Genomic DNA, 25,961 nt, shown 5'->3' with positions numbered 1-25,961 from the left:
CCCCCAGTCCCCCTGTATATAGTCTCCACATTGACTCTGTACCGGTACCCCTGTATATAGCCTCCACATTGACTCTGTACCGGTACCCCCTGTATATAGTCTCCACATTGACTCTGTACCGGTACCCCTGTATATAGCCTCCACATTGACTCTGTACCAGTACCCCCTGTATATAGCCTCCACATTGACTCTGTACCAGTACCCCCTGTATATAGCCTCCACATTGACTCTGTACCGGTATCCCCTGTATATAGCCTCCACATTGACTCTGTACCAGTACCCCCTGTATATAGCCTCCACATTGACTCTGTACCGGTACCCCCTGTATATAGCCTCCACATTGACTCTGTACCGGTACCCCCTGTATATAGCCTCCACATTGACTCTGTACCAGTACCCCCTGTATATAGCCTCCACATTGACTCTGTACCGGTACCCCCTGTATATAGCCTCCACATTGACTCTGTACCGGTACCCCCTGTATATAGTCTCCACATTGACTCTGTACCGGTACCCCTGTATATAGCCTCCACATTGACTCTGTACCAGTACCCCCTGTATATAGCCTCCACATTGACTCTGTACCAGTACCCCCTGTATATAGCCTCCACATTGACTCTGTACCGGTATCCCCTGTATATAGCCTCCACATTGACTCTGTACCAGTACCCCCTGTATATAGCCTCCACATTGACTCTGTACCAGTACCCCCTGTATATAGCCTCCACATTGGACTCTGTACCGGTACCCCCTGTATATAGCCTCCACATTGACTCTGTACCGGTACCCCCTGTATATAGCCTCCACATTGACTCTGTACCAGTACCCCCTGTATATAGCCTCCACATTGACTCTGTACCGGTACCCCCTGTATATAGCCTCCACATTGACTCTGTACTGGTACTCCCTGTATATAACCTCCACATTGACTCTGTACCAGTACCCCCTGTATATAGCCTCCACATTGACTCTGTACTGGTACCCCCTGTATATAGCCTCCACATTGACTCTGTACCAGTACCCCCTGTATATAGCCTCCACATTGACTCTGTACCGGTACCCCCTGTATATAGCCTCCACATTGACTCTGTACCGGTACCCCCTGTATATAGCCTCCACATTGACTCTGTACCAGTACCCCCTGTATATAGCCTCCACATTGACTCTGTACCGGTACCCCCTGTATATAGCCTCCACATTGACTCTGTACCGGTACCCCCTGTATATAGCCTCCACATTGACTCTGTACCGGTACCCCCTGTATATAGCCTCCACATTGACTCTGTACCAGTACCCCCTGTATATAGCCTCCACATTGACTCTGTACCAGTACCCCCTGTATATAGCCTCCACATTGACTCTGTACCAGTACCCCCTGTATATAGCCTCCACATTGACTCTGTACCGGTACCCCCCTGTATATAGCCTCCACATTGACTCTGTACCGGTACCCCCTGTATATAGCCTCCACATTGACTCTGTACCGGTACCCCCTGTATATAGCCTCCACATTGACTCTGTACCGTAATACCCTGTATATAGCCTCCACATTGACTCTGTACCGTAATACCCTGTATATAGCCTCACTATTGTTATTTCACTGCTGCTCTTTAATTATTTTTTACTTTTATATCTTATTTACATTTTTCTTTTAACTACATTGTTGGTTAAGGGCTTGTAAGTAAGCATTTCACTGTTGTATTCGGTGCATGTGACATAACATTTGATTTGATTGGACATGCTTTGCCAAATGTATGGCATGATCTACATTTCTCTTTTTTACTCTCTTTATTTATTCTCTTTTTGTTCTCAGTGGTTGCCTAGTTCTTTGGATATCTGAGGTGGCCTAGTTATTCATTAATTCCCAGGAGTACTGTATGTGTTTTGTTTATGGTGGATGGCTCCCCCTTTCTATAGCTTTTGGGTACTGTAAGAATCTTGACATCACATTATCACTTGCCTGTTAACGCAGTATAATGACACACCAGCATTAAGTAAACAAGAAATTGTACACATTTTACTGAAATACAATATTAACATCTCATAGACAGTACATTAGAACCAAATATCTTTCTTATGAGGTAAACAGTCACAGACAGTTCCACTAACAGTCTTATTTATATTTAAAATAATCTGTATCATTATCTGTGCTGCATTAAATGTGGTTTTATTGAAAGAATGTTTGACAGAGTAGACAAAAATGTTTCAATAGGACCTTTCCCCCCTTTTAATCTGATGCTCATCAGAAGGTGTGAGTCCATTTTGTAATCACTAGATGGCCATCTGTGGCCCCGCAAACTGGTGTTGTCCCATTACAGCATTCTTACCGGTGTTCTTCCTGGTTCATTTCTATGTTCTGTGTACCGGTGAGTCTCTGTAATGTACTGTATATCTATGTCTGTGGCTGTTGGCAAGCCTACAATTGTCCTCTCTGAGGATAAATTACATTCATTAATTAGCTGATGAGGAGTTCAGCTGGAGCACACTGAGAGGCTTATGTGAATACTGAAGGACATTTTACTGACTACCTGTATGGCAGAAGTCAAAGGTCATTCTCTTGAAGATGGAGTTCATTAGCTATACTCAGTCCCTTTGTCTGTTGTAGTCACCTTTGATTGTGTTGGGAATTGCACCTTGCTAACAAGCCAATATTCAGCACTGTGATGACTGACAGGTTGCTGTATATATCCTGAAAGAGATAGTTTTACCCCAAAAGGTTAGTCAGATGTTTTACAATGTATACAGAGTAAGTGGTCTTAAGTTGACTCGTGTCCATATTCCCCATACCATGTTGGGTCACCATGTAGTAAGCCTGTCATGTGTATATTAGGATAAAGGGCCTCAATCCCTAATCAATGGGAAAGATTGGCACCATCTAATTAGATGGAATTACACTACGCTAATATTTTCCATTCCTTCAGTTTTGAGGCCTACAGATTTCTGACGTTGCCATGAGCAGCTGGGTGACTTCCGACACATAGACAGTGTGAAGCAGCTGTATAACATATCATACTTGTCCAGAGGTGATCAGATAGACTGCAGGAAATCTGGGCAATTACAGTTGTTCACTGTTTGCAGACATAGGCCTGTGTGAGCGCCCTTGAGTGACGATTTAGGCCAACTGTATAAGATCATCCCTCTATCCATTTTAAATCGCTAGACATTCTCATCTCTACAAACATCCATTTATCTTTATTTATTTATTTATTTTATTTAAACAGGGAGTCACTTTGAGATGCAAATGTATTTGACAAGAGAGCCATGAACACATTACAAATAAAAACATAATATTAAAACAACATACATGTGTATAAAACAATAAAATAAATAAAAAAACAGAATAAAATATATATATAACATTAACATATAACATAACATATAACATAACATATAACATTTAAGAAAAGCAATCACATTCAACACATAGAGGTCCTCAATCAATAATTATAACTGCCTCAGTGGCACCAGCACATCTAACTGCAGTGAACTCTGCAGATTGTTCCACAGATTTGTAGCATAAAAACAAAACGCAGATTTTCCCAAATCTGTGGAGACTGGAGGGATCTCTAGTGTTATCCATTCCTGTGAACGGGTTTGATAACTTATGATTCTTAACTTTATTAATGATGTTACATATAGAGGGAGTTTCTGTCAGATTGCTTTGTAAATAAATAAAAGGGAATGCAGCTCTCTTCTTACAGACAGAGAGGTCCATCCCAGATGTTTATACAGACTTTCTTCTTACAGACAGAGAGGTCCATCCCAGATGTTTATACAGACTTTCTTCTTACAGACAGAGAGGTCCATCCCAGATGTTTATACAGACTTTCTTCTTACAGACAGAGAGGTCCATCCCAGATGTTTATACAGACTTTCTTCTTACAGACAGAGAGGTCCATCCCAGATGTTTATACAGACTTTCTTCTTACAGACAGAGAGGTCCATCCCAGATGTTTATACAGACTTTCTTCTTACAGACAGAGAGGTCCATCCCACAGTCCTAAAATTGTCCTAAAATTGTCCCCTGTGATAAAACGTATTGCTGAATGGTAGACTGTGTCCAAGGGTTTTAAAACAGAGGTTGTGCCGCGTGCATGTAAACAATATCACCAACATCTAATACAGGGAGAGGCGTTGTTTGAACAATCTTTCTCTTATTTTTAATACTAAGGCATGATTTATTTTGATATAAAAAAATTAAAAAAAAATTATCTTGGCTGCAGTCTACCATTCAGCAATATGTTTTATCACAGGGGACAATTTTAGGACTCATCATTGTAGTTTGTACAAACATGTGGGATGAACCTCTCTGTCTGTAAGAAGAAAGGTGCATTCTGTTTTATTTATTGGATCAAAGTCATGCTGAAGTTCACGAATGGCCTGCTGCACTGAGGTGGCACAGGAATACAAAACTGTGTCATCTGCATAGAGATGAGTAGTACAAGCATCAACAGTGTTTCCTATGTCATTAATATACAAAGTGAACAATAATGGACCCAGCATCGAACCCTGAGGAACATCTTTTTTGAATCTCAAGCAATTCAGATTTAACCCTATCTATCCAGATGGCCTGAGTTCTGTCGCTAAGATAATTCTGAAACAATTAACAGGCTGTATATCCCAGGCCTACTCTTGATAATTTATTCAGCAAAACAAAATGATCAACAGTGTTGAACGCCTTTGACAGGTCAATGAACAAGGCAGCACAGCTCTTTTTAGCATCCAAGGCATTGACAAGATCATTAACAACTAGCGTGGTTGCTGTGATAGTATTATGCCCAGGCCTAAAACCTGATTGGTTTATATTAAGAATACAATTATCAGATTAAAAGAAGGACACTCAGGATTGTGTAATCATACTATTTGTTCATGGTTCTATCTAGACAATTTGATTTAAAGCACAGGTGCAACAGCCCCTACACTAGATTCAAAGCTTTTGTGTCTGCTCAAATATCTGTATGATTTATCTTGTATAGATTCTGCCTGTGGCACTCGTGCAAGAAAAAAATGGGGCGGTAATGGGGCGTTGCCTCCGCCTTTTGGCGTTGCCACTGGTGACGCGTCTCCACCAGCCTGATCCCTCCCTAGACGCCCGGTTTCATTTGTTGTTTTGCGTGTTGCTTTGCTACCGCGCAAGGTGTTCGGACGAATTAGCTGTCAATCTCCGACCAAAAATATATTTAGGGTAGGTTGATTAAGGGATCAGTACTGTAGCAGTTCCCAGTGAGATTAATTCTGGGTCTGTTAGAGGTTAATGTGATAGAGTCATTGGACTTTATGCCAGTTTCAGGAGCATTTACATTAGCTTGGTAAAGCTAACTAACTGTACAGTAACATCACAAGCAACCTCAGTTTTTTTTTAGCAGGTTTTTTTCTACGCTCACGAAATTGAAGATGTCTGACTCCGACATAATGTCTTCAGCCGAAGACAGAGCCAAGGAGATTCTGAAGGGGTTTAAGCTGTATCCTTTTCAATTAATTGAGTTTTGCGTGGTTGTTTTAGCTAGCTATTTGGCTACAGTCTTCAGTTAGCTAGCTAAGCCAGTTACGTTACCTGTCCTTATTGTACCACGCTGGCTACCGTTAAGTCGTTAGCTAGTTCGTGGATGGCTAGTCTAGGCAACGTTAGCGAAGTTAGATAATATTTTCAGTCTGTTGATGGTTTATTAACTAACTAGTTGGTAACGTTAGTGTTGCTCGTGTCTTTCTTGGCCATATGCTCTGAATCTAACGTTAGTTGCTGTCAAGTTAGCTTAACGTTAGCTAACAGTAACAGGCCTCGCTATGTTATCTAGTTATATACTCAACTCATAGATGTGGTGGTTAACTTTAGCCAATTACTTCGGATAAGTTGATAAGGAGCAGTTACATTGGACAATGAGATGCTATTTAGATATGCATTTAAGGTTAGCTGAATTGTTGCCGTCGCTAGTTTGCTGACTGGTTCTGACTGGCACTAAACTTGTAGTCGTTTGCTGATGCTCAGTCTCTGTAGCGTTACCTGTTCGAACATACGGAACAGTATTGGCCAATTGTCATGCATTGCCTATTACTTGTGCAAGAGCATCCTTACAGCATCAGTTTCGAGTTTTCGGGGTCTTTCATACCAAGTTGGTTTGGTGCGGTTTTTCCCGAACTCTTGTTAAATCCACATCAGTGTAGATGAAGGGGATGAAGGATTTTTGAGACATGAGTTGTGTTTATGTGCCATTCAGAGGGTGAATGAGCGAGACCAAAATATTTACGTGTCTTTGAATAGGGCATGGTACGGCAGTAGGTGCCATGTGCACGGGTTTGTGTCAAGAACTGCAACGCTGCTGGGTTTTTTCTTCAAAAGTGTCTTCTTCTAAATGGCATTATTTATTGTATTATTTAAACGCTCCACTGTTTCCCATGTGTATCAAGAATGGTCCACCACCCAAAGGACAACCAGCCAACTTGATACAACTGGAGGAAGCATTGGAGTCAACGTGGTCCAGCAACCCTGTGGAATGCTTTCGACACCTTGTAGAGTCCATGCCCCGATGAATTGATGCTGTTCTGAAGGCCAAAGGAGGTGTGCAACTCAATATGAGGTTTTGTACACTGAGTGTGTAGTTTAGTGAGTGTGCCTCGGTGCAAAATAGATTTTGGTGCAGATAGTTTTTATCATTAATTCTCTATTTAGTAGTCTTATGGCTGTCTCGGGGCCTTTTGGTCCAAGAGCCGATGTTCCAGTACTCTTTGCCTGGCGGTAGCAGCGTGAACAGTCTATGGCTTGGGTGGCTGGAGTCTTTGGCAATTTTTCAGGCCTTCCTCTGACATCGCATAATATAGAGGTACTGGATGGCAGGGAACTCGGCTCCAGTGATGTGCTGGGCTGTCTGCACCACCCTCTGTAGCGCTTTGCGGTCAAGGGTGGTGCCGTACCAAATGCTATGCGAGTCTTCACATGGGAGTGAATGGTGTCACGTGATCGATGGCATTGTCCTTTCATATATACAGTACCAGTCAAACGTTTGGACACCAACTCATTCAAAGGTTTTCCTTTATTTTTATTTTCTAATAAAATGTTCTAATAGTGAAGACATCAACTATGAAATAACACATGGAATCATGTAGTAACTAAATAAGTGTTAATCAAATCAAAATATATTTGAGATTTTTCAAAGTAGCCACCCTTTGCCTTGATGACAGCTTTGTACACTCATTAGCACTCAATCACTCTCCTTCTTAGTTAAACAGCCCTTACACAGCCTGGCGCCTTTTAGTCGTTTTTTTTTTTTGCAGCAATTTGACCATGAAGCCTGATTCACGTAGTCACCTCTGAACAGTTGATGTCTGTTACTTGAACCCTGTGAAGCATTTAGTTGGGCTGCAATTTTAAGGCTGGTAACTCTAATGAACTTATCCTCTGCGGTAGAGGTAACTCTGTCTTCCTTTCCTGTGGCGGTTCTCATGAGAGCCAGTTTCATCATAGCGCTGGATGTTTTTTGCCATGAAGAAACGTTCAAAGTTCTTGACATTTTCCCGGAGCGGACCTCTGTTGTAGAGGATAAGTTCATTAGTTACCTGCCTCAGAAATTGCAGTCCAAATAAATGCTTCACAGAGTTCAAGTAACAGACATCTCAACATCAACTGTTCAGAGAAGACTGTGTGAATCAGGCCTTCATGGTTGAATTGCTGCAAAGAAACCACTACTAAAGGACACCAATAATAAGAGTCTTGCTTGGGCCAAGAAACACGACAATGGACATTAGACCGGTGGAAATCTGTTTGTTCTGATGAGTCCAAATTAGATTTTTGGTTCCAACTGCCGTGTCTTTGTGAGACGAATAGTAGGTGAACGGATAATCTCTGCATGTGTGGTTCCCACCATGAAGCATGGAGGAGGTGTGGTGGTGTAGGGGTGCTTTGCTGTTGACACTGTAAGTGATTTATTTAGAATGAAAGACACATTTAACCAGCATGGCTACCACAGCATTCTGCAGCGATACGCCATCCCATCTGGTTTGGGCTTAGTGGGACTATCCTTTTGTTTTTCAACAGGACAATGACCCAAAACATACCTCCAGGCTGTGTAAGGGCTATTTGACCAAGAAGGAGAGTGATGGAGTGCTGCATCAGATGCACTGGCCTCTACAATCACCCAACCTCAACCCAGTTGAGATGGTTTGGAATGAGTTGGACCGCAGAGTGAAGGAAAAGCAGCCAACAAGTGCTCAGCATATGTGGGAACTCCTTCAAGACTGTTGGAAAAGCATTCTAGGTGAAGCTGGTCGAGAGAATTCCAAGAGTGTGCAAAGCTGTCATCAAGGCAAATGGTGGCTACTTTGAAGAATCTAAACCACAAAATATATTGTTTTAACACTTTTTAATTTATTTTTTGGTTACTTCAGGATTCCATGTGTGTTATGGTGTGTGTGTGTGTGTGGTAGAGACCTGAGGATGGGTATAGATTCTTTGCAAGTAGTCAGTGCGGTCCAAATGGTGTCTGGGAGAGAGGGCGGGCAGTGGTAGGGCTTTCATATCTATGTCTAACATTTTTAATCCTACCATAGTGGAGGTCATTTGAGGAGCTTTCCATGTACCTTCCATGGGTAATGTTCAGTGCACCTCCCCTACTGTATCTCAGATAAAGGCCTTCTTCTGGTTTACATAGGCTAACACAAGCCAACGGTCCCAAAATAGGCACGGTAATGCGGACGAGATTAATCACACCTACTCTACTGCCATCGGCTTCAAGACTGAAGATCCATCGTTCTTTAATTACTCCCTGTACATTAAACATGACTTGGTAGCACTGAGGGTAGGCCTATTCAGTGTTGATAGGTAAGGGATCGTGACTTGTGTAGCAGACTGCTTATTCATGACATTCAAGGCAAGATAGGCTTAATTTTCTAGGCTTCTCATTCTTAAATCCTTGATTTGCAAGGACAGGGATTTACTGCCTTATGGTCCTCCTAACAGGCCTGGTGACTGAGTTAACATGCTACCAAGCACTGCATGGAGCCACGGCCCGCTGCATACTCCTAGAGTACCACAGTCGAGGTCATAATACCCATAAAACCTAGCAGTCAAACAATGAAATGGTTCCAATGGTTTTTCCACTGTTCATTTTCCCCCGTAGGGGACTATAGAAACACTTAAATGAAGGTCTGTTTTGTGTAGTCTTACCCTGGAGTGACGTTTTGATTACCATGCAAATCTCTCTCGGACAAGGTCCCACTTTTTAAAAATGTATTTTGTTTGCCCCCTTTTTTCTCCACAATTTCGATCTTGTCTCATCGGAAGAGGCGAAGGTCGAGTCATGCGTCCTCCGAAACATGACCCGCCAAACCGCGCTTCTTAACACCAGCCTACCAGCTGTCGGACAAAACGCCGTTTACCTGACAACCGAGGTCAGCCTGCAGGCACCTGGCCCGCCACAGAGTCGCTAGAGCGTGATAAGCCAAGTAAAGCCCCCCGGCCTAACGCGGACAATACTCAGCCTATTGTGCGCCACCCTATGGGACTCCCGCTCATGGCTGGTTGTGATACAGTACCGGAATCGAACCCTGCTCTGTAGTGACACCCTTAGCACTGCGATGCAGTGCCTTAGACCTCTGTGCCATTCAGGAGGCCCCGGACAAGGTGACTTTTATCAATATATTTGCCTGTATTTACAGTAGTAGGCAAAGTTATGTAGCCTTATTTAGTCAGACCTGCTATGGTGGGTTTTAATGTAATTGGTGTTCACACGTTTCTTTTTGAGGTAGAATAAATGTCATGTTATTGATGCCTAATTGCAGACCTTATTTGCATTTTCTCTGTTCCAGAACCAATGGGTGTGCAGGAGTCTCATCACCTCTCAACTAGGGAAGCTGTTTCAACCTGGAACACTTTTCTCCTGCTTTGGTCTGTTTATCGTTGCAGGAAGTCCTGAAGAGCTGGAGTGTATGAAGGGTTTTGTCCCAGCCCAGCTCTAACACCTGGCTTAAATAATCAACATAATGAATCACGGTTGTAAGCTAAGATTTGTATTCCGATATGAGCTGGGCAGGAACAAAAGCTTATGCATACTCCTGCCATTCAGATCTGTAATTATTCTGTACTATGGGTACACATTTTTTGTGAGGAGGGGAATTAATTTAGATGGTATTGCTATATACACTGCTCAAAAAAATAAAGGGAACACTAAAATAACACATCCTAGATCTGAATGAATGAAATATTATTTTTAAATACTTTTTTCTTTACATAGTTGAATGTGCTGACAACAAAATCACACAAATTATCAATGGAAATCAAATTTATCAACCCATGGGGGTCTGGATTTGGAGTGACACTCAAAATTAAAGTGGAAAACCACACTACAGGCTGATCCAACTTTGATGTAATGTCTTAAAAACAAGTCAAAATGAGGCTCAGTTGTGTGTGGCCTCCACGTGCCTGTATGGCCTCCCTACATGCCTAGGCATGCTCCTGATGAGGTGGCGGATGGTCTCCTGAGGGATCTCCTCCCAGACCTGGACTAAAGCATCTGCCAACTCCTGGACAGTCTGGTCCAATGTGGCGTTGGTGGATGGAGTGAGACATGTTTTATTTATTTTACCTTTTATTTAACCAGGCAATTCAGTTAAGAACAAATTCTTAATTTCAATGACGGCCTAGGAACAGTGGGTTAACTGCCTTGTTCAGGGGCAGAACAACAGATTTGTACCTTGTCAGCTCGGGGGTTTGAACTTGCAACCTTCTGGTTACTAGTCCAATGCTCTAACCGCTAGGCTACCCTGCCACATGATGTCCCAGATGTGCTCAATTGGATTCAGGTCTGGGGAACGGGTGGGCCAGTCCATAGCATCAATGCCTTCCTCTTGCAGGAACTGCTGACACACACCAGCCACATGAGGTCTTGCATTAGGAGGAACCCAGGACCAACCGCACCAGCATATGGTCTCACAAGGGGTCTGAGGATCTCATCTCGCTACCTAATGGCAGTCAGGCTACCTCTGGCGAGCACATGGAGGGCTGTGCGGCCCCCCAAAGAAATGCCACACCATGACTGACCCACCGCCAAACCGGTCATGCTGGAGGATGTTGCAGGCAGCAGAACGTTCTCCACAGCGTCTCCCAGACTCTGTCACGTCTGTCACATGTGCTCAGTGGGAACCTGCTTTCATCTGTGAAGAGCACAGGGCGACAGTGGCGAATTTGCCAATCTTGGTGTTCTCTGGCAAATGAAAAACGTCCTGCACAGTGTTGGGCTGTAAGCACAACCCCCACCTGTGGACGTCGGGCCCTCATACCACCCTCATGGAGTCTGTTTCTGACTGTTTGAACAGACACATGCACATGTGTGGCCTGCTGGAGGTCATTTTGCAGGGCTCTGGCAGTGCTCCTCCTTGCAAAAAGGCAGAGGTAGCGGTCCTGCTGCTGGGTTGTTGCCCTCCTATGGCCTCCTCCACGTCTCCTGATGTACTGGCCTGTCTCCTGGTAGCGCCTTCTCCACTACGCTGACAGACACAGCAAACCTTCTTGCCACAGCTCGCATTGATGTGCTATCCAGGATGAGCTGCGCTACCTGAGCCACGTGTGTGGGTTGTAGACTCCGTCTCATGCTACCACTAGAGTGAAAGCACCGCCAGCATTCAAAAGTGACCAAAACATCAGCCAGGAAGCATAGGAACTGAGAAGTGGTCTGTGGTCCCCACCTGCAGAACCACTCCTTTATTGGAGGTGTCTTGCTAATTGCCTATAATTTCCACCTGTTGTCTATTCCATTTGCACAACAGCATGTGAAATGTCTTGTCAATCAGTGTTGCTTCCTAAGTGGACAGTTTGATTTCACAGAAGTGTGATTGACTTGGAGTTACATTGTGTTGTTTTAAGTGTTCCCTTTTATTTTTTTGAGCAGTGTGTGTATATATAATGCATGTCACACTCAAGTTGAACTTGTTGGCTGATGCTGAGAAGGGAGTGGTTGCAACTAGAAGGCATCACTGGTCCACACCTGCCCTGTCTGTCGGATGAGTAGTATTGGTTGGTACTGGCATGTGCCTTTCGGTTCCTCTCCATGTGTAGGCTATTGTACAGTCTTTCATACAGTGCCTTCTGAAACGTTTTCCACATTTTGATAAGTTACAGCCTTATTCTAAAATTTATTAGTTTTTTCCCCCCTCATCAACACAGTACTCCATAATGACAAAGCAAAAATAGGTTTAGGAATTTGTGCAATTTCATTAACTGAAATATCACATTTACATAAGTATTCAAACCCTTTACTCAGTACTTTGGCAGTGATTACAGTCTCGGGGTCTTCTTGGGTATGACGCTACAAGCTTGGCACACCTGTATTTGGGGAGTTTGTCCCATTCCTCTCTGCAGATCCTCTTAAGCTCTGTCAGGTTGTATGGGAGCGTCGCTGCACAGCTATTTTCAGGTCTCTCGAGAGGTTAGATCGGGTTCAAGCCCGGGCTCTGGCTGGGCCACTCGAGGACGCTCCGAGACATGGCCCAATGCCACTCCTACATTGTCTTGGCTGTGTGCTTAGGGTTGTTATGCTGTTGGAAGGTGAACCTTCACCCCAGTTTGAGGTCCTGAGCTCTCTGGAGCAGGTTTTTAATCAAGGATATCTGTACTTTGCTCCGTTCATCTTTCCCTCGATCCTGACTAGTGTCCCTGTCGCTGAAAAACATCAACACAGAATGAAGCTGCCACCACCATGCTTCACCGTAGGGATGATGCCATGTTTCCTCCAGATGTCATGCTTTGCATTCAGGCCAAATGGTTCAATCTTGGTTTCAACGGACCAGAGAATTTTGTTTCTCATGTTCTGAGTCCTTTAGGGGTCTTTTGGCAAATTCCAAGCGGGCTGTCATGTTCATTTTAGTGGCTTCCCTCTGGCCACTACCATAAAGGCCTGATTGGTGGATTGCCGCAGAAATGGTTGTCCTTCTGGAAGGTTCTCCCATCTCCACAGGATCTTTGTCTTGGCTGTGTGCTTAGGGTTGTTATGAACTCGATGGTCACTTCTTGGTCACCTCCCTGACCAAGGCCATTCTCCCCCGATTGCTCTAGGAAGAGTCTTGTTGGTTCCAAACTTCTTCCATTTAAGAATGATTGAGGCCACTATGTTCTTGGGGACCTTCAATGCTGCAGAAATGTTTTGGTACCCTTCCCCATATCTGTGCCCCGACACAATCCTGTCTCTGCTCGAGCTCTACAGACAATTCCTTCGACCTCATGGCTTGGTTTTTGCTCTGATATGCACTGTCAACTGTGGGACCTTATATAGACAGGTATGTGCCTTTCCAAATCATGTCAAATCAATTTAATTTACCACAGGTGAACCCCAATCAAGTTGTAGAAATCTCAAGGATGATAAATGGAAACAGGATGCAACTGAGCTCAATGTCGAGTCTCATAGCAAAGGGTCTGAATACTTATTTACATAAGGTATTTCTTAATTTTTTGTAAAAAAAATTCAAACATTTCTAAAAACCTGTTTTATTGTTTTGTCCATTATGGGATATTGTGTGTGCAGTCGTGGCCAAAGGTTTTGGGAATGACACACACATGAATTTCCACAAAGTTTGCTGCTTCAGTGTCTTTAGATATTTTTGTCAGATGTTACGATGGAATACTGAAGTATAATTACAAGCATTTCATAAATGTCAAAGGCTTTTTATTGACAATTACATGAAGTTGATGCAAAGAGTCAATATTTGCAGTGTTGACCCTCTTTTTCAAGACCACTGCAATCCACCCTGACATGCTGTCAATTAACTTCTGGGCCACATCCTGACTGATGGCAGCCCATTCTTGCATAATCAATGCTTGGAGTTTGTCAGAACTTCTGGGTGTTTGTTTGTCCACCAGCCTCTTGAGGATTGCCTACAAGTTCTCAATTGGATTAAAGGTGGGGGAGTTTCCTGGCCATGGACCCAAAATATGGATGATTTGTTCCCCGAGCCACTTAGTTATCACTTTTGCCTTATGGCAAGGTGCTCTATTATGCTGGAAAAGGCATTGTTCATCACCAAACTGTTCCTGGATGGTTGGGAGAAGTTGCTCTCGGAGGTTGTGTTGGTACCATTCTTTATTCATGGCTGTGTTCTTAGGCAAAATTGTGATTGAGCCCACTCCCTTGGTTGAGAAGCAACCCCACACATGAATGGTCTCAGGATGCTTTACTGTTGGCATGACACAAGACTGATGGTAGCGCTCACCTTGTCTTCTCCGGACAAGCTTTTTTCCGGATGCCCCAAACAATCGGAAAAGGGATTCATCAGAGGAAATGACTTTACCCCACTCCTCAGCAGACCAATCACTGTACCTTTTGCAGAATACCAGTCTGTCCCAGATGTTTTTCCTGGAGAGAAGTGGCTTCTTTGCTGCCCTTCTTGACACCAGGCCATCCTCCAAAACTTGTGGTGCTCCGATCCCGCAGCTGAATCAAGTTTAGGAGACGGTCCTGGCGCTTGCTGGACTTTCTTGGGCGACCTGAAGCCGCCTTCACAACAATTGAACCGCTCTCCTTGAAGTTCTTGATGATCTGATAAATGGTTGATTTAGGTGCAATTACTGGCAGCAATATCCTTGCCTGTAAAGCCCTTTTTGTGCAAAGCAATGATGACAGCACATGTTTCCTTTGCAGGCAGGTAACCATGGTTGACAGAGGAAGAACAATGATTCCAAGTACCACCCTCCTTTGAAGTTTCCAGTCTCATTCAAACTCAATCAGCATGACAGAGTGATCTCCAGGCTTGTCCTCGTCACCACTCACACCTGTGTTAACGAGAGAATCACTGACATGTCAGCTGGTCCTTTTGTGGCTGGGCTGAAATGCAGTGGAAATGTTTTTTGGGGGGGGGGATTCAGTTAATTTGCATAGCGAAGAATTGCAATTCATCTGATCACTCTTCATAACATTCTGGAGTATATGCAAATTACCATCATACAAACTGAGACAGCAGACTTTACGAAAATTTATATTTGTCATTCTCAACTTTTGGCCACGAAATATTTAATACATTTTGTAACAAGGCAAGGAGTCTGAATACTTTCTGAATGCACTGTATGTGTAGTAGTTTTATCATTTGTGTCAACTTTGGGAACTTCTCTAATCAAAAATGTGTTCTTTTCCATTTAATTATTCTTCCACACTTTGTAGATTTTTGCCCAAATGACATCCATTTTAATCCCACTTTGTAACACAACAAAATGTGGAAGAAGTCAAAGGGTATGAATAGTTCCTGATTGTTGTTGTCTTAAGTATTTCTCATTCTGCTGGAGTTTACCTAGTATTTTATACTGAACAAAAATATGAACACAACATGCAATCACTTGTGTTGCTACCATGTTGTCTTTTTTCTTTTCTTTTTTTGGGGGGGGCTACCATGCTGTGTTGTCATGTGTTGTTGTCTTAGGTATCTTTGGTGTTTCTCTTGCCTTTGTTATATAAAAAAATAAATAATAATTGCCGTCGTTATAAATAAGAATTGTTTCGTAACTGACTAGCCTAGTTAAATAACATTTGAGGAGATACATTTAATTGGGCCCTTCTCTATGGATTTTACGTGACTGTAAATACAGATATGCAACTGTTGTTCAAAGATGCCTTGGGCCTCAGGAACTCGTCATAGTATTTCTGTGCATTCAAATTTCCATCGGTGAAATGCAATTGTGTGCTTTGTCCGTCTCTTATGCCTGCCCATACTGTAACCCCACTGGCACCATGGGGCACTCTGTTCGCAACGTTGACATCAGCAATCCGCTCACCCACCCAGCGCCATACGTTGGAGGTGACTCACGGTAGAGAAATTAACATAAAATGATCTGGCTCTGTTGGACATGCCTGCAGTCAACATGCCAATTGCATGCTCCCTCAACTTGAGACATCTGTGGCGTTTGTGTTATTGTCCCCAGCACAAAGTACACCTGTGTAATGATCATGCTGTTTTAATCAGCTTTTTGATTTGCCACACCTGTCAGGTGGATGGATTATCTTGGCAAAGGAGAAACACTCACTAATAACACTAATAGGGATGTAAACAAATTTGTGCACAAAATTTGAGAGAAATGGAACATTTTTGGGGGTCTATTATTTCAGCTCATATAACATGGGATTGACGTAGTCCTGTTTGGCTCAGTTGGTAGAGCATGGTGCTTGCAATGCCAAGGTTGTGGGTTCTATTCCCACAGGGGACCAGTGTAAAAAAGAATGGAAATGTATTCACTCATACTCTTATCCAGAGCAATTTACAGTATCTGCTAAAATGGCTAAATATTGAGAAAAAAATTATTTTATTTTTGTTCAGTGTGTTTTAAGCCTACCTTCAACATCCAGTTATTTCTCCATTTGTAACTCACCCACCAAAAATCACAATATGCCATTTTACATTTTGCTTTATTTATGCTGGTCTAATTCCTATCATGGAAAAGCAGAATAATCTGTGCGCTCTCAGATTAATAAATAGTTTAAGCTTTACTTCAAGACAGATGTTTATTTTATGTATGCATTGTTTACTATTTAGATTTCTGTAAAACAATGTAATTGTTGGAGTTAAGGTGTTTGACTTGATTGATGGGTGACTAGGTGCGTTCTTGTCAAATAAATATGCTTATTCATTCATGACCTGTTTAAATTCTACTATGAATTAGTCTGGCTTTGAATCTGCAACCGAATGTGTCAAGTTTTTAGTTCTGAATCGCTTTAATACAGTAGTGCATTCTGACACCATTTAATTGAAATAGGTATCACCTCGTTCATATAGTTGGCAGAACTGATAAGGGATTAAATGTATACCAGCAGCTAAAGGAGAAGAGGATCTGGTAAAATAAGGGTATGTTGCTATTTTCACCTAGGTAGGTTAGCTAGCTAGCGTCTTTGCAAAAAAAAAATATATATATAGCCTAGTATTCATGGCATAATGTAAATATCTGACTGATAGTATTGTGTACAAGACCAAATGCATAAATAAGCCAATAAGTATTATTTAAATAAAATATAGATAAGTAAATCAAAATATTTTGTTTTGTTACAAGGTAGCTAGCTAGCTGACAGCAAAGGTGTCTGTTAGAGATGGCTTGCAGGAATTTATATGATGTGTACTTTGATGGTAATTAGCATTCTTCAAATTTCAAAGTAAATGGAGCTGACTATATTGATATAAGTAACATTGTCCGAGAGCGATTTACATGAATATCAAAACGTAATTCCAGGGAAAGCCTACATGAATCGCAGACCTTGTTTGAAAGGGTTCTAAAATGGGTGGTTTATAAATGTAGGAACCATTTCTGTTTTTGACCGCTAGGTTTTATGGGGCTCTATTGTGTAACTGATTTTACAACCTTTGCAAAAGAGGTTAGCCTTTGAATTTTGTTTTGTTGTGGATTGCGAGAGAATCGCGAGTGGCGCAGCGGTCTAAGGCACTGCATCTCAGTGCAAGAGGCATCACTACAGTCCCTGGTTTGAAATCCAGGCTCTGATTGGGAGTCCCATAAGGTGGCGCACAATTGGCCTAGCGTTGTCTGGGTTAGGCTGTCATTGTAAATAAGAATTTGTTCTAATTGACTGACTTGCCTAGTTAAATAAAGGTTAAAAAAATGTATTTAAAAAACAAAATGATACAGAGGATAGTCGAGCTGTTTTCAAGTTTAAGCTGATCCTTCTGAGACCAAGCAATCAATCTGTACTCTGAGGAATTGTCCATCTTTGAACTAAAACCAAAAACTTTCCCCTTGTGCTGCCTAATCAGATTATTTGATACTTTGATTCCTGGGAACTGCCTTGCATCCATGAATAACCCAGTACCGTGTGCCTTAGGCCTAGGCTATAGCCGATTACCCAAGTCGTGCTGAGAATCCTGCCTTTCCATAGAACACCACAGTATTTTATTAAGCCGCCCTACAGTAGTTCATTGTATTGAAAAACCTCTCTGAAGTTTGGTTAATTAGACAAATGTACATCTCAGACTAAAAATCTACAGGCTACATGACTGATTTATGTATGAAGCTGTTGCTGCATTGGGCTTCCTGGCTTGTACAACATCGCCTCTGTTATGTCCCTAAGGAAAGGCAAAGGCTGGCCTCGGAGGAGAATGCAGTGTGCACTGTAGCCAGCTTCGGCTTCCCCTGAGTAGACCTGACTTGCATTTTAATCTGTCCCTGTAACAAACTGATTCACAGAACTGTGTGAACACAATGACTGGCTAACCTCACAGGGAAAGTCTGAGTGGGTCTAGTGGTAGTAGGATATTTGAGCTTTTAAGACTTCAGAAAAGTAAAACGGTCTCAATTGCATTTCTGAAGATGTTTGTTACAAAAAAATATATGTTTTTTGAAATGTATTCATTTGCAATGCTTTCATTTGACAGTTTATGCAATATTCCATGCGTCATGTCTCGTGTTTATTGCATGTGCAGTCAAATGTGATTTTCCTGTGTTTTTATATTCCCACTATGAGGGTAGGAATAATACTCTGTGATAGTCTAAGATCTGTTTTGGAGAGAGAGAAAAAAATATTTTTGAAATGTCAGTTTGTTTGCATGGCTGGGTTCTTTATGCCACTTGGCTACATCGCCAGGTGATACAAGTTAACCCTATCAGTCCCGAGACGCCAGCGAAAATCGTCTTTTCATTGATCTGCATGTCCAGCCTTTCTATTTAGTCTCACAATGAAGTGTTTTACCATGTTCTTTTCAGGACAAACACGGCTCCAAGTAGAACACAAAACAATTTGACATAAACAGTTGCGTTCGTGAGTTTTATTGACAAATCTCAACAACTAAAATGTCTGCCAAAGCAACAAACAAAAAAAATGATAAAAATGCATTTCTGAATGCTGGAAATACAGAAATGGGTTGCTCTGTGGGAAATCAATATCCAACTAGTCAGTGGCAACTGTGTACAGTTTGAAAGCAAATATGTGAGCTTGTTACAATATTATAGACGGTATGACCTTGGATTCATTTGGTTAATAGACCATAACAAAGAGAGTTTGCCCTCCATTAATAGCTAGTTTTCAGGTTACATATCCCTCACACTAGGCTCCTCCAATTATGCCCCTCACTCAGGCTACTCCCGGACAGTCTTAGCAAAACTGTTCTTTAAGAAATTGCTTTTTTGCTAAGAAGTTACTTTTGTTTCTTTTTGACCATTTTAATTGAAAAGCAATCACAGTAAGGTACTTAATTGTTACCCAGAACAGATTTGATATTGAGAAGAAGAGGGGGAAAAAAGTCTACATGGACCATTTTTAAAGCTACTCTTTAAAAATGGATGGGGCTTAAGTGAGGCTAGCATGACCCTAGGGGCTAATTAAAAGCCTGTTTGAGTGTGTTCAGGAACAAGGGTCTATCCCCCTTGCGGATATTCTCTGCTTAGCGCCAGGGATCTCAGTAGGTATGATCCTGGAGACATCTGTCACCTGTTTCCCCACCGGGCCTAATAGAACTGCGTTGAGCTGACATCTTTATCCGGGCCTATTATGAAGAACTTTGTGTTGTCTAGGCTTTGACCTTAGAATGTACTGGAAACATTTTTCCGGAATTGTTCTCTGCAGCCAGTTAAGGAGCTTAATTTAAATATATATATATAATTAATGAATTAACATTGAAGCAGCAGGACAGAGCGTACTCTAATCCATTCATAAAATGTTAGATGGGTCGACGCTGCTAAATTGCTTCGTCCCCCAGTCATTGTCCAGCAGGACTGACAACTGTTGGAATCAATTTAAATGATGTAGGAGACAGACAGCACAAAGTCCACAGCCAAAATATTACCTAACAAACCCGCCTCACACACAGCATCCCAGTCATGTACAGAGTTTTTGAATGAAGGGGTAAAACTGTAGCCTCGTGTATACCAGACTGATTACCGCTGCGCAGCAAACCATTCATGTAAACTTGCAAGATCAGGGTGGCTTGCGAGGCTAGTAAAACCTTTTGGTAGTAGGCCTGTGTTTTCTGAGGAAGTTTCTATTGAGGTGACAGAGCCACGCACTGTAGACTTGAGTTTCAGTCTAGGAGGTTGTGGGAAGCTGCTGGAAGGTTGGTGACTGAGCTGACCCAATGTTGCTGGGATGCAGGCTGTCAGATTTTGAAAGGATTAAATGATTCAAAGCACCACACGTTTCATCTCGCTAAAACAGTCCTCGCTCCACAGCAGCTAGCTAAGCTCAGCGTTGGAGTTGGTTGCCCAAAGTTTCTGTTTTCACTTGGCATCAACTGTTATTTTCCTACCTGCTGTTTTGAAATTTGGTCATTCTACATTTAGACTCTTATTGTTAGTTTGAAAGAATTGATCCCGTGTGCGGAATGGAGCGATAGACACTTTGCTCCTCCGATTTAATTCCGTTTTGCTGTTTGAAGCACTTAGTCATGAAATAGTCATGTCAACTGAATGGCATTGTGTCCTGAGGAGGGCTGTGCAGGCTGGTGCTGACACCCTTTTGGGGGGGAGGGGGAGCACAGATGGTCTTGACACAGGAGTTCAGGTGCTTCTGACATGGAGTACCCTCTAGTTGACACACGAGCCACATCTTCAGGTCGGCTTCCAGAGCCGAGTCAGAAACTCTTTGTTCTGTTAGCACCAGCTGGAGAACTGTTACGTGACACACTTGCCTCGGCTTGCACCACTTGATCTATTAGAAGACGTTAGCTAGTAGTAGCTACATAATCATGGGCGGCTTTATTGGCCACTCCAATAAAAGAACATTGTGTGAGAGCTGATGTAAATAACTAGAGCCACAAACGTCAGCTCTCTTAAGAGTTTCAGAAGTATAAAAATAGACCTAGACAGTTTCTTTTTTTGGCTTTAACTCGTGCCCACTAGTTGAATTATCAACCAAACCTGTGTCCGTTGGTTAGCTTTTTAGTTGTTGTCCGAGACTGAGTTGAACATCTGCTGCATACTTCTGGATTACCTGTTGGTTCCGAGAGATCAAAGGTTGTGTATTTACCTCCTGATTGGGCTTGGCTACTCTTTGAATTGTCTGACAGTTGGCTTCCACTAAACTATCGTAACTTGATGGGCTTCCTGTTATCCTGCAACCTTGAGGAATATTGGCGTTACTTAATTGATCCCTGGCTCTGAGGGAAAATTCAGATTTTTGCCACGAGCTGCAGACAAACTGTACAGACCAGAACCTAGATAAGGCTACTGTTGCCTGATGGAAGTACATGGCTGTGTCCGTAGTGTTCCTCGACTCCCTCTGACAGAAACTGGATGAACTTGCGTGATGCTGAGACTGGGAAGGTGCTGTGGCAGGGAACGGAGGATCTGTCTCTTCCTGGGGTCGAACATGAAGGTACTGGCTGGTTTACTGTCATCTTGCTTCCCTCCTGGAGGAAACCTGGATTTTTAGGCCGAATATTCCAACCCCTACCAAGATGACCACTCGGTTCTAACCATCCCAGCAGTCAGTTTTTCCTTAAGAGCTTGAACCCCTGAACCAATGTCAAAATACCCAAAATGATAATTAGCAATTTACCTCTAAACATAGTTATCATGTTGTGCCATGTTAAAATTGTGTATATTATAATCAATAGAAAAGGGAGAATGTATGTTACGTGAGAAAGTAGCCTAGCTCTAGGTAAACATTAGGGGCCTAATTTATAAATCTATAATTTCTAAATTCGCCATTTCTGAAAAGTTCGCATGTACAAAAATAGAGGGATTTATCAGCTTGGCGCACGCCATACATAAGCATGTTTCTCGTTATAAATTAAACCTGGCATAAAACTGCGTGAACGTGCATTGGTGGGGCGGCAGTGGTTAGAGCGGTAGACTAGTCACCGAAAGGTTGCAAGATCGAACCCCACGAGCTGACAAGGTAAAAATCTGTCATTCTGCCCCTGAACAAGGCAGTTAACCCACTGTTCCTAGGCCGTCATTGAAAATAAGTATTTGTTCTTAACTGGCTTGCCTAGTTAAATAAAATAAAAAGTGCTCCACCTGAAAAACGCTCTCCATGTGGTGACAATAACGCCCTTTTTATTTGAGTTATAATTTGGAACTATTGGCATTAGACCACAGCATGCAAAAGACATTCAATATTTAGTTCATCCAGATATTATTGGGTTTATATGTTCTACCTTGGTATAGACTATGAGCTTAAATGGACATTGATGTCGCCACCTATCACACAGCAATACTGTAGCCTAAGTTTACCCAAACTGTCAAATATTTTACATAAAGCTAATGGTTTATTTACTGTGTGTGCAGCATGTTTTAATCTTCTGCAGTCATTTATGCTGTTTCTGGAAAAGGACTGTCAGTTTCTGAAAGATAAAAAATTGTTGTGGACATGTCTACAGAACATTTGAATTCAACAATGTTTTGCATTGATTCCCCCCCCCCCCCCCCCCCCAACCTAAATATGGACTGCCTGCGAATTGTGAAACATTGTCTAAGGCAGGCTACAAATTCAAATGGAATTCCATGAACTTACTTCCAGTAGCTTACTAAGGCCTAAATCAATGTAAGAGATCAATGGTTCACCTGTTAAATTCAACCCGCATAACGGTATTATAAACCGTACTACCTATGATATTGCAAAACTTGAAATACATATAACCTATCTATTTACTAGGCTACTAGGTCCAATTAAATGAGAGATGCGCATGGTAATTTGTTGTATGGCTTCTTCAGGAATATAAACCCAATCAAGACCAGAAAAGGTCATGAATATATTCTGCAATGGCTATATAATATATATAAATAGGAAAAAGATTCCTATTTCAAATGATTTTAGATTCTAAAAGAAAAATGGATCCTCTCAGTAATGGTAAATGGCTGCATTCTTTTTAAAAAAAATACAGTTTATTTAAATTTGTATGAATATGCATAAATGCGATTTGCACAAATTACTTACTTGCCAGCTTGCAATACAATATTTCAATCACAAGCAGATGTGCTTACGCATGGTCTAAAGTTGGCAGGGATGTGAACACTTTCTCACATCAAGTACATTTTTTATTTTTATAAATGCCAACTTTAGCGTGAACTGGCACACGCACATTTTGGGGTATATTTTGTATGTATGCACAGTTTGTAAATGAGGCCCCAGGATGTTGTTTGTGTTTGTGACTGCATTTATTCTCTCCTAATTGGTAGTTTGACTGTCCGTTTTTTTTTATTTCCTTGCAGCTCGAGTCCCCAAGAAAATTCTCAAGTGCAAAGCTGTGTCCAGAGAGCTAAATTTCTCTTCATCAGAAAAACTGGAAAAGTTCCGCCTTGAGCAGAAAGTCTTCTTCAAAGGCCAGTGTTTAGAAGGTGCTAGTCTCTCTTATCTGTTTCAATAAGCGTTTCATATACAGGTAGCTGCCAAAATAAAGGAAACCCCCAACATAGTGTAATAGGGTATTGGACCACCACGGGCTGCCGGAATATATTCAAATGCGCCTTGGCATAGATTCTAGAAGTGTCTGGAACTCTGTTGGAGGGATACAACACCATTCGTCCACAATAAATAAAATAAAATGTGGTGTTTTGTTGATGGTGGTGGAAAACGTTGTCTCAGGCGCCGCTCTAGAATCTCCCATAAGTGTTTAATTGGGTTGAGATCTGGTGACAGAGACACACACACCCATTACAGACAGAAATGCTCCTCAGCATCCCCACCACCCCCAGACAATCCCGTAGGTAAAGAAGCCGTGGAGGTCCTGGGCTGGCGTGGTTACACCTGCGGTTCAGACCGGTTGGCCGTACTGCCAAATTCTCTAAAATGATGTTGGAGGTGGCTTATGGTAGAGAAATGAACATGAATTTATCTGACAACAGCTCTTTTGGACATTCCTGCAGTCAGCATGAGAATTGCACGCTCCCTCAACTTGAGACATGGATTATCCTTGCAAAGGAGACATGCTCAGCAACAAGGATGTAAAGCTTTTTGTGCATATGGAACATTTCTGGGATCTTTTATTTCAGCTCTTCAAACACGAGAACAAAAACTTACATGTTGCGTTTTACATTTTTGTTCAATATACTTTGTATGCCTCATTTACTCAAGTGTTTCCTTTATTTTGGCAGCTACCTATATCACAGATTAGCCATTTTATTGACATGATACTGTAGTGGCCGCTCTAACAAGGTAAAAGAAATGTCTTCAAAAATGGAAGGCAGTCTGGAGGAGGCAAGAGCCGGTTGGACCATTCTAGCCAATGAGAGGGCAGATACGCATGTGAACAACAGGCACAACGGTTACCACAGATACAAAGTCAAAATTGGCTATATCGTGAAATATTATTTAAGATTACTGTAAGGTATAAGGTTAGCAGTGTGAGTAATGTTAGGTTTAAAATCACATCTTAGAAATAGGCAGGGTTTATGACTTTGTGGCTGTGGTAACTAGTGTCAACCAGGCATACCCCCAATGTTTTTTTTAAGTTGCCGGGATTTCATGTGTCCTACTTATCAGTACACTCGTAACAACCTAATCATTACGAAACTTATATTCGGTCTAATGAGCCACGCATAGCAAAAAAGCCATTCCATTTTTTGTTAACCAAATTCAACACTAATTGACCTCCAATCAAAAACTCTGCTTGGTTCTGCAATGCAAAAAAAAACATTTTTAAAACGCCACCCACCTGCTGAAGAAGACAGATTTTGGGCTCAGTTATCCCTCTCGCTTCGCCTCTTCCTTTCTGCCTGTATGTACTAAAGAATACAATATCCGTGCATAGTGAATAAACACTGATTGAATGTGTTTTGGATGGCTCTCTCCTCTACCTGCAGAATGGTTCTTTGAGTTTGGCTTTGTGATTCCCAACTCCACAAACACATGGCAGTCTTTGATAGAGGCGGCTCCTGAGTCGCAGATGATGCCTGCAAATGTTTTAACGTAAGAGTTCAGATATATTTTTGAGAAACTATTTCAGCCTTTTGCATTTATCTGCATGGGTTGTTGGGTCTTTTGTTCATTGTCCTACATTTGGGTTGTGCAATTGTTTGTAGGTAATACAGAACTGTCACTCACTAGGCTGCATCTTGAATTAAGTAATGAGGCTACAGCCAAATATTCCTTCACACTTTATCTATTCTACACCAAACTTCCTGTAAACTGCAATGTCCTCGTTTATGGAGGCGTCTTTGTCTCATATTTTTGCAGCTAGAGATTAGTGTTTGCTGAATTGTAATGTTTCTTCGTTTCTCTCCCTTGCAGTGGAAATGTTGTTATAGAGACCAAGTTCTTTGATGACGATCTTCACGTCAGCACCTCCCGAGTACGACTTTTCTACGTCTGAAGAAGAACGAACAACTTTACTTTTTTTTCTTATTTTTTTCTATTAATCCTTGAAGTGATGAGGGGGGGGGGGGGGAGAACAGGACCACCATACACAACTGATTGTTGTTATCCAATGGTCACTGGAAGCTGAGTTCGACGGAGTGCGTTTCTCTTTACAGGGGGGGGGGGAACAGGACCACCATACACAACTGATTGTTGTTATCCAATGGTCACTGGAAGCTGAGTTCGACGGAGTGCGTTTCTCTTTACAGTGACGGGTGACGGCAGTACTAAAAGGGAACAATGCAGGAAGAAACTGACATCCAACCAAGTCATCAAGATCACACTGGCTTCTTGGCAGACAATACTTTTTGTATGTAAATATATATATATATGGGCAAAGATGATGCTCATGGCAAGAAACCATGTAAATTATTTTATTTGTACATTCATTATTTTCCCCTTGTCATTCCAGAAGTGTCACCCTGCGATGTACACAGCTCCATTGTCACCTTGTGTTTTTGATGTTTGCTTTCAGTTGATGTTGTGGTTGCTGATATTGTCATTGTTTGGATTTTTTTTTTTTAATAGTTGTTACTAATCTTGTAAAATAGGCTGTGTTTATTACTACACGAATTATGGATTAAAATATGTTCACTACATTTTTTTTTTTTTTGTAGTTGAAGTTTAACTGCAACAGAATGAGTGGTTCATGCAAGATATTTTGTCTCCTAGGATCCCAAACTTGGCTAGTGTATGAGGCATGGG

General features: G+C 41.9%; 1 protein-coding gene across 1 annotated transcript; it reads left to right on the top strand.

The window, feature by feature from the left end:
- Window positions 1–5,086: 5,086 nt before the first annotated feature.
- On the top strand, window positions 5,087–25,855 carry LOC109886040 (retinal rod rhodopsin-sensitive cGMP 3',5'-cyclic phosphodiesterase subunit delta). Its single transcript, XM_031785509.1, has 5 exons — window positions 5,087–5,462; window positions 21,184–21,272; window positions 23,114–23,239; window positions 24,704–24,809; window positions 25,131–25,855. Exons 1-5 carry the CDS (start codon window positions 5,395–5,397, stop codon window positions 25,210–25,212), a joined length of 471 nt encoding a protein of 156 aa, XP_031641369.1. The 5' UTR covers window positions 5,087–5,394; the 3' UTR covers window positions 25,213–25,855.
- Window positions 25,856–25,961: the final 106 nt, after the last annotated feature.

Source organism: Oncorhynchus kisutch, linkage group LG13, assembly GCF_002021735.2.
Source record: "Oncorhynchus kisutch isolate 150728-3 linkage group LG13, Okis_V2, whole genome shotgun sequence".
NCBI lineage: Eukaryota > Metazoa > Chordata > Actinopteri > Salmoniformes > Salmonidae > Oncorhynchus > Oncorhynchus kisutch.
This window is presented reverse-complemented; position numbering and strand designations above follow the sequence as displayed.